Source organism: Cervus elaphus, chromosome 23, assembly GCF_910594005.1.
Source record: "Cervus elaphus chromosome 23, mCerEla1.1, whole genome shotgun sequence".
NCBI lineage: Eukaryota > Metazoa > Chordata > Mammalia > Artiodactyla > Cervidae > Cervus > Cervus elaphus.
In genome coordinates, this window is record NC_057837.1 from 42,739,517 (window position 1) to 42,756,084 (window position 16,568).

Below are 16,568 nucleotides of genomic sequence, written 5' to 3' on the forward strand. Positions count from 1 at the left end.
GACCACCACCACGATTTTATTCTTAAATAAATGCTCAGTCTAAGGCCTGGTTAGGCAGACAAGTGGGTGGACATCAGAGGAAGGCAGGTCGCCGGCCCCTCCCCAGTGGGGAGCAGCGGGGCGGCCCAGGGAGGCAGGGACACCGAGGAAGGCAAGCAGGGTGGGCAGGGCAGGAGGGGCTGGTGGAGCCATGAGCGTCCATTCTGGAGGGAACAGAAAGAACCCACATTTGCCCACGTTCTCAAGGGTGGTGCCAGAAAGCTCAGCGTGGTCCCAAGACCCCTCACCTCCTGTCCCAGGCTCCCCGTGCCTGGCTCAGGAGGTATGGGATCGACTAGCCGATGGCCAGAAAGTTCTGTCACTGTCTTCCCAACAAGCCCTTGGGCTGAGGGGCAGCATGAGGGGGAGAGGGTCACATGCCGCCTCCGCGTGGTCCAGAGAGACCCCTGCTCCCCGCCACTCGGGACAGTGCCTCAGGTCTGCCAGGGCCTCTCCTGGCATCCGTGTTCCCTCTCCAGGCGCATCTCTGGGGGGCCGGGCTGGCAGGAGGAAAGGGGGACGAGGGCAGAGGCCTTCATGTTCCCAGGCGGCGAGCAACTCAGTGCTGGCGTCCTGGTTCCGACTTCCCCAGGAACTCCCTGGAGCAGAGAACACCTGTCAGCCAAACCCCTCCGGGCCAGATCAGAGATCCCGCCTCCCATCGTCCTCCCACAGCCTACCCGGGAGGCTGCAAAGAAGCTCCAAGGACCACACCCTGTGAGGCAAAGGGGCAGGGCGCCAAGGGCAGTGCCAAGTCAAGTCCTGACAGGGAGTGAGGACAGGTCACTGCACCCCGATGCTGGAGCGGCTCTCTGGTCTACATTTTCTGTGATGTGTGCCTTTTACAGGGAAAAACCATAGTCCCAGAGCAATGCCATTCTCTTACCATCCCCTCTCAGCAACACAATTCCATGTGCCAAGAAATGTCAAAACCAGAGAGCTGTGCCCCCGGGACTTCGAGGGCCTCACATACCAGTGGAGTTCCCCAGCACACATTTCTCCAAGGGCTGATTCCAGCAGCCTGGGCTCAGCAGAGGCCCTGCAGCCGGGACGTGGGGACAGCCTGCACCCCGAGTGGGAGGCAGGGAGCGTCTGGTCCATCGAAACCCTTCCCTCTGCCATCCGGGCACCCTCGTTCCCAGGCTTGGGACAGGTGGCTGGGCTGCAGCCCACGTGCCGGCCTCCCTCCCTGAGGCAGCTGGGGACCAACAGGCTTTAGGGGAGCTGGCCCAGACCTGCATCACCCCTACCACACAAACCCCATGCAGGGGCAGTGACCTGACGGGCCTGTGGGAGGGGACAGAGGGGCCTGAGCACAGCAGCCGTGGTGTCCTCACTGCCCGACTACACACACGGGACCGCAGCCCAGCAGGCCACACGTGCTGACACCAGACCCCCTTGACTAGCCCGGCATGACTGTCCCAGCTGTGGCCGCAGGGCCTTGCCCAGCTCCCACATGCCATCCTGTGTGGCGGATGAGGGTAGCGCCTCACCTCAGGATCCGCGGGAGCTCAGGGCTCTTGTAGATGTACTTGTGTCTGTAGCCAAGGTCCGAGTGGAAGGGGATGAACTGAACCTTGAAGTCCCGGAAGCTGCGTGATGGCGCGGCGATGTTGTAGAGCTGGGGGAGGGAGAGGGTCGGCGCCCGGGGCCTAGGGTGACCTGCCTCAGCCACAGGACCCTTGGGCCACCCCTCAAGACCCTCTCTGTCCTCACCCCGTCTCGAGACCAGCCTTCCTCAGGGGCCCTCAGAACCCTCAGGCCACCTGCCCCGGGATGCCATGGTGGCCTGAGTGCCCAGGGCAGCCTGACGGCTCTGTCCCAGGGCTGGGTGGGTCGTATGCCTGGGTCAAGGCCCATCTACAAGCTGGCTCGGGGTCTGTGGCACCTCAGCCCCTCCTTCCAGCCCTAGATGGCCAGGTCCTAGGCACAGACCTGTTTGGAGGCAGCCTGGGCCCCCTGCCCTCTAGCCTGCCCCTGCCCCTCACCACTGCCACGGTCAGAGGTGCTCCCTCCCACCCTACTCCCTACCTACAAATCTAATCCTGCTGCCTGGCAACAAAGGCAGATGCAGCAAAAGCAAGCAGACGTAGAGGCCCCACAACAAGAGGACGTCTGAGGATGTCAGCCCCATTCCAGAGGCAAGAGAGTACGTGAGAGTTCTGAACCACCAACCTCCCCTACCTTCTCCCTCACAAGGGGCCCGGCCGGCAGCGGGACCCTCTTCCACACCTGCCTGGCCTGAACATGAGTCTGCCTGATGCCCACCTTTCTGCCGAGCTGGAAGGGCACGACCGGGTCGTCCTCAGCGTGCAGGATGAGCAGGGAGCAGGAGATGTGCTTCACACTGTGGGAGGGGGGAGGGAGAAAGGCACTGGATGGCCAGGACGGGCTGGGCCTCCCGGGTTCCCAAACTGCCGGCAGCAGGGCCCAGTGAGGGAGCACTTCACCATGGTGCGGAAGGGCTCAAATTGCCAGGCACTTTTAATACAGAACTAGCAACTGATTTCTTAGATGTTTCCATCAGTATCTGTTCTAGGTGACAAGTGTCAATCAAATCTAGAGATAAATTCATTCACCAAATCAGGTCCCTGAATATTTCCTGGAAATGTAAAAACAAAATAAACAAACTTTGCCAGTACACTATTCTTAAAAAGTTACAAAATGATATTTACAAACTGAGTAATGGGTGGGCCAGGAAACTTACCGCAAATGAACATTACTGGACATCGGCTGGCAAAAGAGCCACCCTCTATTTCTCTTTTGTGTATATAGCATTTAATTCCTGAACGTTTCAAAGAAAGGAACATTCTCAAAATGGTCACTGAATCCAAACCCTTCAGCAAACTGCCTACCGAAGGACAGGCTGCAGGACTGGTAGGCCCTGGGCGAGCCTAGCTGCCCCTCACTGAGGCCTCCCGGGGAGCTGGTGGACTCAGCAGACACCTGCTACTGGCGATCTCATGCTGATCTGGGGCTTCGTGCGGGCAGCCCCAGGGCTGGCAGCCCCCTGGCAGGGGGGCTGATGTGGGGCTTCGTGCGGGCAGCCCCAGGGCTGGCAGCCCCCTGGCAGGACCAGGCCTGGGTGTGTGCCCGGCTGTCTGGCAGGCTGCACTGCTGCTAGTGGCACACAGATCACCCACGCACCACATTTTACTCCCACGGCGAAGTGCTTGCCAGTGTGCAAGACATGCTTTGACATCCTACATCTTTTCATAAGTTCCACCTGCCAAGCTGGTCCTTTGTTTCTCCAACTCTTGAGGTCTAGCTCACATGCAGTCACCTTGGCAAGTATTTGGGAACAGACCTGCCCACCAAGCAGGGGCTCCTGACTTCCAGGGGATGAGGATGGCCAGCCCCCCCAGCATTCATACTGGCTCAGCTGGGGGGCAGCCACAGGGTGACTTTCTCATTGTCATCACTTTTAGAGGAAATCCAGTTTATTCAGGTAATTCTTCTTTTAAAATGTAGATTTTTAAATGCCCACTGAATATTCAGATAAAAATTTTCTTTTTTTAGAATAAATTAAGGCCATGAAATAAAGATATCACAAAGATAATGTTACTTGAACTTGAACGTTGTTCAAAGAGAGTCCTAAAAATAGAATATGTAACTTCTGGTTTACTTAACAGAAATATTTTTAATATTAACCTTCAGAACATCTTTCCATAACTAAACACAAATCAAATGGCTAAGGCAAAGTCATTTTTTGAACAACGGTTACTCTTGCTGCTTTAACACCTGTTCAGGAGGTCTGGTTTTGACAAATAATTTTCAAGTAAAACAGTTCTATGGACCAAAGAATATGCTGTTTTCCTATTTCTTTAACTCTACAGTCTTTCCACCTTCCTACTTCCCTTTCTCTACCTGACGTTCCCTTAATGGAGATGTGTTGCTTAGAAAAGACCCCTACATGTCCAGAATCCCACCCTCCTTGGTTAACATGACTCAAGACGCTTATTCTGAGGGTTCTTGGGGTTCTTCTAAATTCTCTCCCACAGTACTCACTTTTCATCATTTGCAAACTGAATTCCACTGCTTGTGATGGGATCAAGGAAGAACCAGTCAAACCCAGGGAAGTATCGATAGATCTGGAGGTGACATGTTGACAAGGAGAGATTCAATTACTACACTGCTGTGGGGCTGGGATCACCCCTGCTTCCAATCAGGCTGACTGGTGGACCCAGAGCTGGATGGGTGGTAGCCAGGGTCACCCCTGCTTCCAATTAGGTGGCCCCAGAGCTGGGGGGGGATGGGCGGTAATATACCCCCATAGGGGCCGGGGTCACCCCTGCTTCCAATCAGGCTGACTGCTGCCCCAGAGCTGGGGGGATGGGTGGAACTATACCCCTGTAGGGCCAGTGTCACCCCTGCTTCCAATCAGGCTGACTGGTGGCCCCAGAGCTGGGGGTGGGTTGGGGGTGGATGGCGGTCCTGCTATCCCTCCCCCCACCTTCAGACACCCGGCTCAAGAGGCCCCAGACTGGCTGCGGGGGATTGCCCACAAACAGGGCTCCCACACCCGAGACTCAGGGACCAGGCTTGCCACACACAACAGGCCACAATGCCCAAGAATATGGCGGACCGTGTGATTCGGGAGAAGAGCAATATCAAAGAACACCCAACAAAGGACTCTTCTGCCTGCAGCAGGCAGCGTGAGGTCAGGCAGGGCCGACATGGTGCCCCTGGACACACAGAAGCAGTGGGAGGAGGAGGAGGAAGCAACAGGACACAGAGGGGCCCCCCCTGGACCCAGCCTGTAAACGGAGGGTCTCAGGCCTTGAGGCTAGCCAGTGAGGACCCAACAGCACGGGATTCCCACCAAGGGTTCTCTGGGGTGCACGGCAGCTCCACTCCCAGCCCGCACTGGGCCCCAGGGGCAACAATGCCAGGTGGGCAACCTGTGCCATGGGGCAAGGCCTCCTGTGGGTCTAGCCTCCCTTAGACAACCTGACTGTGACCACACCCTTCTACCTGGCACGAAGCTATAAACATCGTGAGTGGCTCTGCAGTCAGGCCAGTGCCCAGAATTAAATGAGAATTAACTTTCAATAATGTCTATATTTATTAGAATACTTAAATTATTTTTATGACATTTTAATTTACTTATATGCATATTTACTCAGAATCATTTTTATATGTTATAGCTATTATTTCCATTATATAAATAAGTCTGTCTTTAATAAGCTCTGTACTTGCCACTGAGAACGGATGGCTCTTGGCTTCTTCACGGATATTAGTGAATGGAGATTCCAAGATGAGGGCATCTGGAGGAGTCTCTAGATAAATAAGACCAACAGGGAACTGGGAGGTGAGCAAGAAGCCCCAGCGGGACACTCCTCATGCCACCACCCCCTCAACAGGACCACAGACCCCAGGTGCCCACGTGGCTGGCCCTGCCCCTCAAGTCCTCCCCTGGGGTCACGTGAGGGAAGTGGTCTCAGGAAACCCTGAGAGCCACGTCTGCTGAGGCTGCCTGTCTGGAGCCCAGCCCCAGTCAAGGCTCTGCCAGTTGCCAGAGAATCTGGGGAACAGGGTCAGGCCCTCGGGGGGTCTGCTCAGGCCCCCATTTCAACCCCTGGCTCTCGTCTCACCACGCCGCTCATCCACCACCACCCTCTTCACAAGAAGCCGGCAGGGCCTGGAGCACAGCCGGTGCCCGAAGAGCCCTCCTGCGTGGGAGCCAGGCCACGCCCGTGGCAGAGGACCCCACGCAAGCGCCTACCTCGCTCACAGAGGCGCCGCACCAGGTTTGTGGCCACTCTGGAAAGAGGGAAAAGTTCAGTTGGATCATGACAAAAACTATTGCAGACAAGACTGTTCCTGGGGAAGCTAGGACCGGCGTGGTGACGGGTGGGGTTTTGGGTGGGGGTGCACAGGGGCCCGGTGGCCAGCCCCTCCAACAGGACTCCGCGATGGCACCTCCACGGCCCCGAGGCACGTGCTGCGCCTCACCTGGAGCTGCCCCTGCAGGCTGCACAGCGACGCCCCAGCTCACACCTGGTCCTACAGACGCAGATGGGAGGGGCCCAGAGCACTGCAGGACCCAGGAAGCCCTGGCGGTGGGGAGGCGGCCCCTGAAGGGGGCAGCACCTGCACTCTGCCCAGCCTAGGCCTCCTGCCTTCCCAGGACCAAGCTGGGCAGGTCCAGGCAAACACCCACGGCGGGATGGCCTGCTCCCCTCTGGCCAGGGCTCACTCCACCCACAAGGACGGGGCAGGGGGGCCAGTCCCAGACACCGCCCAGCCTGCAGCCAATGTGTCCAAAGAAAAGGCAGCAGGAAAATAGAGTTGCTGAAGGTCTGGGGCGCCTTTACACTGGCCCACATGGAACATCAGAGCGCTTCCTCTTTCAGCAGATGGAACAAGGGAACCCCAACTGCTGCCTCCCCAAGTTTTTAAGTAATGACACCACTTGTGGGCCAATGACACCCTGGATCCTGGGTGCTCCAGGTGCTCCTGGATGCGCTGCGTAGCACAACCACGGTCGGCCAGGCCTGGGGAGCCCGAGTGCCCTGCACTGTGGGGCTTCATCCCCGGCCCCCAGCAGGGCCGTGATGGAGGCTCCAGGACACCAGGGGCCCCTCCGGCAGCCGGGGATGGAGAGTCGCCGTGCAGACCTGCTCCCACCACCACCACGCTGGGAACTCTCACCCGGTGCCGAGAGAGTGGCCCCAGATGTACACGGGGTTGTCTCCACTTCGCACTTTGATCCAGTCAAAAACATGGAGTGCATCATATGTCATGCCCCGCTCCGACGGCGTTCCCACTGAGTCACCCCAACCTAGGAAAGCAGCATCAAAGAGGACGTCATGGGACTGCAAGGGGCAAGCCCCCCTCCGCCCCCTTCTCAGCAGAAGGCCCAGGCCATCTGGGGCCTCAAGTCTCAGCCAGGCCGGCTTGTTTCTCCCATCTCCTCAGTTGTCGCAATCTCTGAACCCAACCACCACCCTCACCTGAGTCTCAACAAGTAGAAGCAGACAGGGTGGTCGGGCCACAGACCCCCGGCACCGACAACCGGGGCTTGGCCAGGCTCAGCCATTGACAGTCCAGCCCGCCCCAGCCTTGAGCCCAGCCCTGGCTCCGTGGCCCAGCTGTGAACCAGCTGTGAAGAGGCTTCAGGATGGGCAGATTCCAGGCTCAAGGTAACGCTGACCCACAAAGGAAGGAGCTCCTAGCATCCTGTTTGCATCACAGAGCAAAGCCAACTAAACTCTGACCTCCCAAGGGCCCTCCCCTCCAGATTCTGGAAAAGTCAAATGTGACTGTCATTTCCAGCAGCTCAGCAGTGAGTCATCATCAAATGATCTGAAAGCACCACAAGGCTCATAGAGAGCAAGTCCTGCAACACAAGCAAAACCTAGAGGCAGGGGCACCACAGGCCACCTCCCCAGGGCGTCCCAGACCCAGATTAGAGGAGAAGCCAGTGCCAGGAACAAGGCCAGAGTGAGGGCTCAGAGCCCGAGCCGGGGCAGGGACAGAGACAGGGAGAAACAAGAGAGACGGAGACAGGGGGAGACAGAAATGAGAGAACGAGACGGGGACAAGGAGCCACAGGCAGAACTTTGGTCTCTTGTACAGCTTAGGAAGGAAGAGACTCAACAGGAACTGAAGAGAGGAAGTGTTAGATGGGACCTTATTTCTGTTAGACGCGCAGGAAGGTGAACAAGGGAGAGGGTTGCCCCCTCACTGCCCTGAGGCAGCAGAGGCAGGAGGGAAGGATATGCCTCCTTTCGGAGTTTCTTCAACCCAGCACCTTCCTCCTAACGGAACACTCACAAAAGAACCACCCCGCACCCTAGGCCAGTGGAATAATGGCCCTCAAAGACGTGCACGTCCACACCTGGAAACCCGTGCCTCTGGAACCTCACACAGCAAGGGCAGTGAAGGGTGCAGAAGGAAAGAGGCTGCCAAGCAGGGGCCCCCGAGACAGGACAGTGTCCTGGTCAGCATGAGCCCCAGGCAATCCCGGGTCTTTACGAGCAGAAGGGACAGAGTCAGGGCCAGAGTAACGCAGATTCAAGGGGCCACAAGCAAGGAACCAGTGTGGCCTAGAGAAGCTGCAAGAGGCCAGGAACCTGACTCTCCTGGAGCCTCCATCGTGCCCATACCTTGACTCATCCCAGTGACTAAAGACTTGGAACCTTGACCTCCAGTGCTTCAAGACAGTACATCCGTGCTGCTTTGGGACATTACACTCGTGGCAACTGTGGCATCAGCAAGGGGAGACTCTCCCAACGTGCACACCCAGGCGATGCCAACAGTGGCTGGGTCTGCGGGGGTGAAGCCCCACCTCCCCCAGCAAGGGTGAGCTGGACGAGAGGCCTCAGCCCTACATCCTCTCCAGGCAGGGACTGTCTGAGGCACACATCGCTGCTACTGCGGCTCCCCACTGACACAAAGCATCTTTCTCACGCAGCAAACTGCGGGAGGCAAGGAGAAACACGGAGGGACAAGAAGAAGAGTCCCTCTTTCCTGTCTCCGTAATTTCAACAAGACAAGCTCTGCTGAGCATGAAACAGGCCCAATACCCAGCTGTGGGGAAAGTCTGAGTCCCATGAAGAGGAGACAGCACCTTTGACACGTGAAAGGGGCCGGCAGTGGGCACATGCCGGGGTTCCAGGCGCCCGTGCCTCCCATCTGGGGGAGGATGCACGCAGGACGCACTTCCAAGGACCCAGACCCTCCACCACCTCCACATGCTGACAATCTCACAAGGACTGCAGGTCACGGCAGAGCTGCCAGCCTTTCAGAGTGACACCTGGCGCCCCCCCACACCAACCTCGAAGAGGCAGGGTGAGCAAGGAACCCTCACCTCTGTAGTCAAAGGTGACCACGTGGTAGCCGAGGGAACTCAGCACCTGGAAGTGAAAAACAAAAACTGAACAACGCAGCTCTGACTAACCCACCCAACCTCACTCGAGGGGACTTAGTGAAGGCCGTCACCTCACCGCCCCATCCTGACGGGACCTCCCAAACCTACGTCAGCCACTGTGGGACACTCAGGAAGGTGGAGGCCGGCCCGAGCAGCACTCCTGCACTCTGAGGGGCTTGCAGGCTGATGGCTGTCCAGGGGTTGCCAGGGGCTCTGACCACCCAGAGACCCAGGAGGAAGGACCCTGCAGTGTGGAGTCCACACCTGGTAACCCTTAATGCATCCTAGCATTGTTCAGATTTAAGCTTCCGTTGAATTTTTCTCATTTAAAAGAAAAAATCTCTGAGGATTAGGTGACTGCATTCATGAAGTCACTATTCACAGTCCCACCCAAGCCCTGGCTGGGTGTGCTCAGAGCCACGAGGAAGCTGCCACCAACACCAGTGACACCACCCTGAGGTGCGCTCCCATCCCCGAGGAGCCCAGGGACTCCCAGCCCCCACAGGACCTGCACCCTCTGGAGCCACAGCTGTTCAGTCACCCACCCCACCCCCGCCTGGATCCAAGTCGCTCCAGGGAACTAGCCCTCCCACAGCCCAGAGCCGTCCACAGGGTGCTGGACGGCCGCAGTGCCCACATGTCTGCCTTGTCCCTTTGGCCCTGTTTCCAAACACAGATCCACCCACAAGGAGCGCGACAGGCGTGGTGGCCCCAGACGCTGCATCAGCAGCACGTGTCAGCTCGAAGACCCACACACCCTCTGACGACAGCCACATGGCAAGGAGGGTTTGCGCGCCCCCTGGGGCCCCGCACCACCACGTTGGCTGGGAACCTGCGTCAATGGTGCCCTGTGCCTGGTGGACACAAGAAACCCCAGTGCTGGCAGAATTCCTGAGACACAGCCCAGAGGACAGTGTAGCTCCTGGGCCCCTCGGTGTTCTCCCACCATTCCCTATGTGAGTAAGTAACTTTACAAACAATTGCAAATCACTTTATGTTAACTTGTTAATTTCTGGCATACAAGCCACAAAGTCCATTCACCCTGATCTTGGAAACTATCCCCAGAGGCAGCAAAATGGGAAGCACTCCATGCAGAGATGTCCGTAAAAAGCAAGATGAAAAAGACCGACAGTGATTAACTCAGACTATTAGGAGGAACTCCGTTCTGTTCATGACTACTGGAAAGGCCAGAGGCAGTAGGCGAGCAAGGCTCTCTCTGTCCACACAGTGAGGGTGGGCACTGCTCCGTCCATCTGTCCACTGCATGGCCTCTTCTGTGTGCCATAAGCTAAGGGCACTGCTCGCCATCGGACGCCATGAGCCAACCTCACCTACCTTATAAAGCTCCACCCGGTGGTCACCACCTCTAGATCGTCAGGGAAAGGAAATAAGAACAGCTGTTAGTGCATTTTCTCAGAAAGGAGGCCTGGGATGAACACTGCAGCATCTGGGCACTTAGAGCCTGGTCCCCAAATCCATGTGGGAGGGTAATTGACAGGGCACCTATGTGGTTCCCAGCTGGACTCCACAGTATGGTGCCAGGCAAGGGACCATCTGAGCATTGTGGGGATGTTTCTTAATTATTACCTCACCTCTGGTTTGACTAGGTGGCAGAACCTAGGAAACACAAAGGCCCCTCAGCTCCCCAATGTCCAGGACCACAGGTGAACAGAAGGGAAGCACATCCTCGCTGGCACACACACCAGGGGGACGGGCCACAGGCACCTCCCGCCTCAACCTCCTCACCCACGGAGCCACCACCGACCCTCAGGGCGCTCCTCCTTGGCTGTTCACGCCCCCACCACCAGGTCATCTGGCTCTTCCCCATCTGCTCCTCACGGTCTGCTGCTGCACCTCCCATCCTGCTGTCCTTCCACACATGTGTGCCCGCAGGCAGACGCTGGGTCAGAGGCACCATCGTGATCCGACAGCCGCGGAGAGCCTCCCAGGCCCTCACGGGCTGCCTAATGCCCGCCCCTCTCTGGGCGAGGCCTGTCTGCCTCTGCCTCCCACTTCCTGCCCAGAAGCTGTCCAGCTGTTCCCTGCAGACACCCCAAGGGGGACAGGGCTGCCTGATGAGTGGGAAGCGCATCAGTGGGCAGGCTCACCCTTGACAGACTTCGCTGCTCTTTCCCTTTCTCATAACGAGCATTTGGGCCATTTAGGGTGTGTGTGTCGGGAAAGTGTCCTTGGGGGAGGTGAGAAAAAGATGGAGGAAGAAAGCCAAAATAACCCAGAAACAAACATCAAAGGGCTGAGTTTCAAGATTGGAGAGAAATAATGCAAAATGTTTTCAGTTATCTTTGCAAGACTTTGTCACAGTTCTTTTGTAAGATCTCCAGTACCCTACCCTGAGCAAGAAGAGGGGTTCAGAGCAAAATGGGGTCTCAGAGAATCCTTGGAGTCCAGGCCTCAGGGAGCCATGGCTGCTGCCATACCGCCCGGACGGGGCAGCCACCAAGAACTGCACACTGTGCTGTCCTTGGGGACGTGGGGAGAGGGGGGCAGCAAACCTTCAGGGTCACAAGATGCCTTCCATCCTGAAGCTACAGACAGACTTTGTCTTCTTTACCACGTGACTGGTAAGAACACCCAACTTCCCTCATTTATAGAAAGAGGCTACAGGAGCTGTTTGCAGTCATTTGCTCTTTGAAAAGCGGAAGAGAAACCTGCCACAGCTTGTCCTGGACAACGGGGAAGCGGGCTGCCAAGTGCGTGCTGAGTCAGCAGCTCAGCTCTCTGGGCTCAGGGCGCCCTGGGGGCCACGTCCCAGACATCCTGCTGACCCTCTGTGCAGCCCCTCTGCCTAGACACCCACTGAGGCCTGCTCCGTCCCCCTCGCTGGCTCTGCCTGTGAACTGACAGGCCCCAGCCCAGCCCCATGGAGCCCGGACTCCTGCAGCCGCAGGGGCATCCCAAGGGGTTTCAGGCAACGCTTGCTCAGGTAACGCCCTTCTTCCCCTTCCCCGCTGGCTCTCATGCAGATTCCTCTCAACAAGGCCGCAGACAGGACTGGAAGGAGCCCTGTTTGAACAGCGGGATCCAAACCCGCAAGTCTGAAAGATGACCACTGAATCTGCCTCTGAAAAGCTCCCGGGATGACCGTGGGTAAGGACGGCTACACGGGGACGCGCTTCCTCGATGGCCCAGTGGGACGTGCTGGCATTGCCGGCTCAGGACTGGAGGTACCTGGCCTGGCAGCGTGGCAGGGTGCCCCCCGGAACAAGCTTGTCCCTGACTGCTCGGCTGGGGTCTCTTCGTGTGCCCCCCAGGAAGTGTGCCTCCCCTTACAGCAGGGCACGCTTGCCAGTGAGAACGTGTCCTCACTCCAGGATGGCAGATGCTGGATGCGCAGGGGCGACTTCCCGGGCACATCACGGCCTTGGAGGGTCTCAAAGCCTCCCAAGGGGCTGCGCTTCCTGTCCACTGAGGAGCCTGGGTCCCTAACCCAGGAAGAGCGAGTCCCCCTGGCTGAGGCTCTGGGCTGCTCAGGCGGACACAGCCACCTCCATTGTCACCCCAGGCACGCGCTTCTGACCAGGCCTTTCTGGACACAGCTGCCAACCTCCACTCAGCTGGTGGTTCCCAAGCAAACAGGCCCGGCCCACCTGGCACGCAGCCCTGCCCTGCTCTGGGCCTGTGGGAACAAGGGTTCCCAACTGCCTCTCCCAAAGCCCACACGAGCCCTGGCTTTCTCCGAGCTCTCGGGACGCCCGTGCCCAGGTGCGCCCTCTCTCCCTGCAGCGGGCCCCTGCTCACCTGGTGCCCGCATTCCCATGCAGGTACAGGATGATCGGGTGGCTGGAAGACAGGGCATCCTCGTACCACATCTGGTCCTTCCCCTGGGCATTCTTCCACCAGACAGCAGGGACCGTGTGCCTGGAAGCAGCAGCAGAGGGGAGCAGCAGGTGACACGCCCGCAGGCAGGATGCCTGTGGCTGGGGACAGCTGAGCAGAGAGCAGGAGGCTGGGGGGGCAGACCCCATGCTGTGAGGGCACCGTCTGGCAGCTGAGGACACTGTCTGACTCGCAGAAGGGCCCCCTCTTGGCCCCAGTAGCTCGCCCCGGCAGCAGTGACTCCGTCCGTAGAAAGGGGAAGCTATGTGAGGTAAGACCCCCTCCAGCTGGGTCAGAACACGGAACGGGCACTGAGGCTGTCCCACATCCCCTCACACTCGCCCATGTTTATAAGCTACATGGAACTGCACCCATGAGCACATGGGACACTATTGTCTGTCACACGTGCTAATTCAGTTAAATACTGGTCTTTACAGGCTGACTCGAAGCCTGGCTGTCCTTAAAGCACCATTTCTAACACAGAGCCTGTCCACAAGCCATCTTGGCATTAAACTCACCTCTGCAGGAGGCGTCACAGGCCCTTGCGGGCAGCCCGGATTCTTGTACACCTGGCCAGGCATACAGACACTTGGTCTATGTGGCCAAATCCTCCTTCAGAGAGGTGCTCTGGTTACCCTTAACTCAGGACACATCAAAGTCACTGTTCATCACAGGGGAGGGTCGATTTAACACATTTTTTTCTGTAAACGTATTCGTTTATGGGAAGCCTTAAAAACACTGCATGGCTGATTTCTTCTTCTCCAGGTCTAAGTGCCAGCATCTCGTTTCTGATGTGTGTCTGACCATTTCACAGGATCGCATTTTGGGTGGTTCTGACCACTGCAATTACCACTCTCCCATAGTTACAAACCTGTGAGACAGAAAGGTGCACTTGGCAGATGCTGGGAGCTGACATGCCTCCAGGAGCCAGCCTACCCGAAACTCGGAGCTCTGGAAAAGGCCCTGGCAGCTCTCTGTCCCTGGGCTCCGCCCCTGCCAGGCAGAGAAGGAGCTGCTCTCCCCGCTCCTTGGCCATGGGAAGACCTGGCGGGGCGCCAGGGAGGGCAGTTGGTGAGCAGAGCGGCTGCCGCCCCAAGGTCCACGCTGCCGTCAGGATGGCACTGGGTGTAGACGTGGGTGGGCAGAGGCACCCACCTGCACACAGAGCTTGTCGTTCCTGGAGACCCACATGGTCATCACCAACACGACCTTCACAGGTAACTGCCCAGATACCCATCCCGTCACACGACTGCTCTGTTTGAGGAAAAAGCCTGGTTGAACCCACGTCTTCAAAGCACAGATCCTAGTAACCATCAGGAGAGCCGCCAAGTCCCCCAGACAGCTCTGAACAAGACGTGCAAGCTTGACTGAAGACGGACATGCAGAGCAGCCTACATGCACACGCTGGCCCTGAATGCTCCACTGAACCACACCAGAAACGGCCACTGGCAATCCCTGCCTCAGCCACTCAAACCAGAGCCTCCCTCTCATTTTTGGGTCTTCACCCAGGACGCCCTGGCCTTGCACAGGGGAGTGGTTCAGAGTACTTCCCTCAGAAGCTCCTCCTGGGCACAACAGTTCTCCTGAGTCCAAGGAGCAACTCGAAGCCACTCCTGAGACAAAGAGACGCCGCCACAGGAAAGTTGGTCCGTTCTGGTTCCATTGATTTGGAAACACCCACTCGTCCATGGAAAAAACACTAAATCGTACTCTGAAGAAAAGCCAAGTCACAGAGCTTAGATCCAAACCTAAATTTATGGCTAAAAAAAAGTAAATACTAAGAAAAGAGCAAACGCCACCACCACTGTCAGGGCCTGAAAGAGCTGTGTGTGAAAGAGATGCAACTGTTTTCAACACCTGGATGGGCCCTTCTGAAAGGTTGTTGCTGAACCACGAAAAGACACCAGGATTCTTGGCCTCTGGAGAAGAATTCAATCTGGGGTCAGAGACAAGGCTTGATCACTCAGAGCTTTTGTGCAATAGAGTTTAAGTATAAAAGGGATAGAGAAAGCTTCTGACATAGGCAACAGAAGGGGGCAGAAAGAGTACCGCCTTGCTAGTGTTAGCAATGGAGTTATATACTCTCCAATTAGTTAATACAATGAATCAAAAGAATGTCTGAAGGTTGTAAATTCCTCACTAGACCTACTCCCATAATTTACATTTTAAGATAACAGAATTACCCAGAAGGTTTTTTCCTGAGACTGTCCTTAAGCAGGATACATTATTGTTATATAATCCTAAAGAATGTAGAGGAAAAAAAGTTTGTCCTTTCTTCCTCCTTGAGAATTCCAGACCCCTCTCTCCTTGGGGACCCCTGGACTTCTCATCAACCTGCCTAGGAAATGACTCTCTCACTTCTCTGAAAGACAGGTGTGGCTCAAGCCTGTGCTCATGATTCTGTGATACAGTCTCTTTTCTGGCTTTCTTTCCCCCTGGAAATATGGCTTTCTGCAAAAACTGCCAGGGGAAGCATGCTGACTGAAACCGCCCACCCTGGCCAGGCACCACAGTAACCATTTGTGTGAGTTATTTTATGACAGGAGGTTCTGGTAAGAAACATGGAACTAATAAGCCACCACTAACCAGAAGAGTTCGGGAAAGGTCTAAACCACGTGTCCAACCACCACCCAGAACCCTTCATGCTGGCATCCATCTTGGTTAAGCAATGAGTGCAACCCCCAGGAAGGACTCTCAGTCAGAGTGATTGGTCAGAGACAACCGGGAAACTAACCCCATCACCATAAAACCCAAGACTGCAAGCCACGTGGCAAAGCAGTCCTCCCGGGTTCCCTTTCAATCAAGTCTCTTGCTTTGTCAGCTCATGAGTCTCCTCAGACAATTCATTTCCGAGTGTTAGACAAGAGCCCACTCTTGGGCCCTGGAAGGGGTCCCCCTTCCTGCAACAAAAGCAATCTGGTTTACAAACCCTTTGCTGTTTGAAAACCTGAGAACAGAGTTGATGTAGCTGTCTAGCGCTCCATTATCATGGAATCTAGTGGAGATTTTTCCTTTGGAAACAGATAAAGATAAAAATCGACAAGCAACAACAGTATCAGAGCCAGCTGTCAGAACAATACTGGCCACGCCTCACAGGCCCTGCTGCCTTGAGGCCACACCGCTTGACCCTGTAGTCCTGGGGCCAACACTCACCAGACTCCAATGGTCACGTCTTCCTCTGGCTGGAGGTAGTAATTACAGGTGTGATTCAAACCTTGATCCTGCGGTTTTTTCAAATCAATGAAATAGGGAACCCGCACTGTAGGAGACAAAGAGATGGAAACAAGGATTAGGGGGGGTGTTACTTTGCCAACAAAGGTCTGTCTAGTCAAAGCTACGGTTTTTCCAGTAGTCATGTATGGATGTGAGAGTTGGACCATAAAGAAAGCTGAGTGCAGAAGAATTGATGCTTTTGAACTGTGGTGTTGGAGAAGACTCTTGAGAGTCCCTTGGACTGCAAGGAGATCCAACGAGTCCATCCTAAAGAAAATCATCCCTGAATATTCATTGGAAGGACTGATGCTGAAGTTGAAATTCCAATACTTTGGTCACCTTATGTGAAGAACTGCCTCTTTGGAAAAGACCCTGATTCTGGGAAAGATTGAAGGTGGGAGGAGAAAGGGATGACAGAGGATGAGATGGTTGGATGGCATCACTGACTGAGTGGACATGAGTTTGAGTAAACTCCGGGAGTTGGTGATGGACAGGGAGGCCTGGCGTGCTGTAATCCATGGGGTCACAAAGAGTCCGACATGACTGAGCGACTGAACTGAACTGACTGAACAGACCACCCTGTATACAGCAGAGCTGAACCTCT

At 56.2% G+C, this 16,568-nt stretch overlaps 1 protein-coding gene across 1 annotated transcript in view; it reads right to left on the bottom strand.

The window, feature by feature from the left end:
- ABHD12 (abhydrolase domain containing 12, lysophospholipase) overlaps window positions 1-16,568 on the bottom strand; it is a 57,095-nt gene continuing 40,527 nt past the window's right edge. Inside the window, exons 3-13 of the mRNA XM_043882726.1 lie at window positions 15,905-16,010; window positions 12,674-12,793; window positions 10,250-10,280; window positions 8,855-8,900; window positions 6,694-6,823; window positions 5,765-5,802; window positions 5,239-5,318; window positions 4,048-4,130; window positions 2,308-2,386; window positions 1,533-1,660; window positions 1-638 (exon numbers count right to left, since the gene is read on the bottom strand). Of these exons, the coding sequence (XP_043738661.1) occupies window positions 599-638; window positions 1,533-1,660; window positions 2,308-2,386; window positions 4,048-4,130; window positions 5,239-5,318; window positions 5,765-5,802; window positions 6,694-6,823; window positions 8,855-8,900; window positions 10,250-10,280; window positions 12,674-12,793; window positions 15,905-16,010 (881 nt within the window). The 3' untranslated portion in view covers window positions 1-598. The remainder of the gene's footprint in view (window positions 639-1,532; window positions 1,661-2,307; window positions 2,387-4,047; window positions 4,131-5,238; window positions 5,319-5,764; window positions 5,803-6,693; window positions 6,824-8,854; window positions 8,901-10,249; window positions 10,281-12,673; window positions 12,794-15,904; window positions 16,011-16,568) is intronic.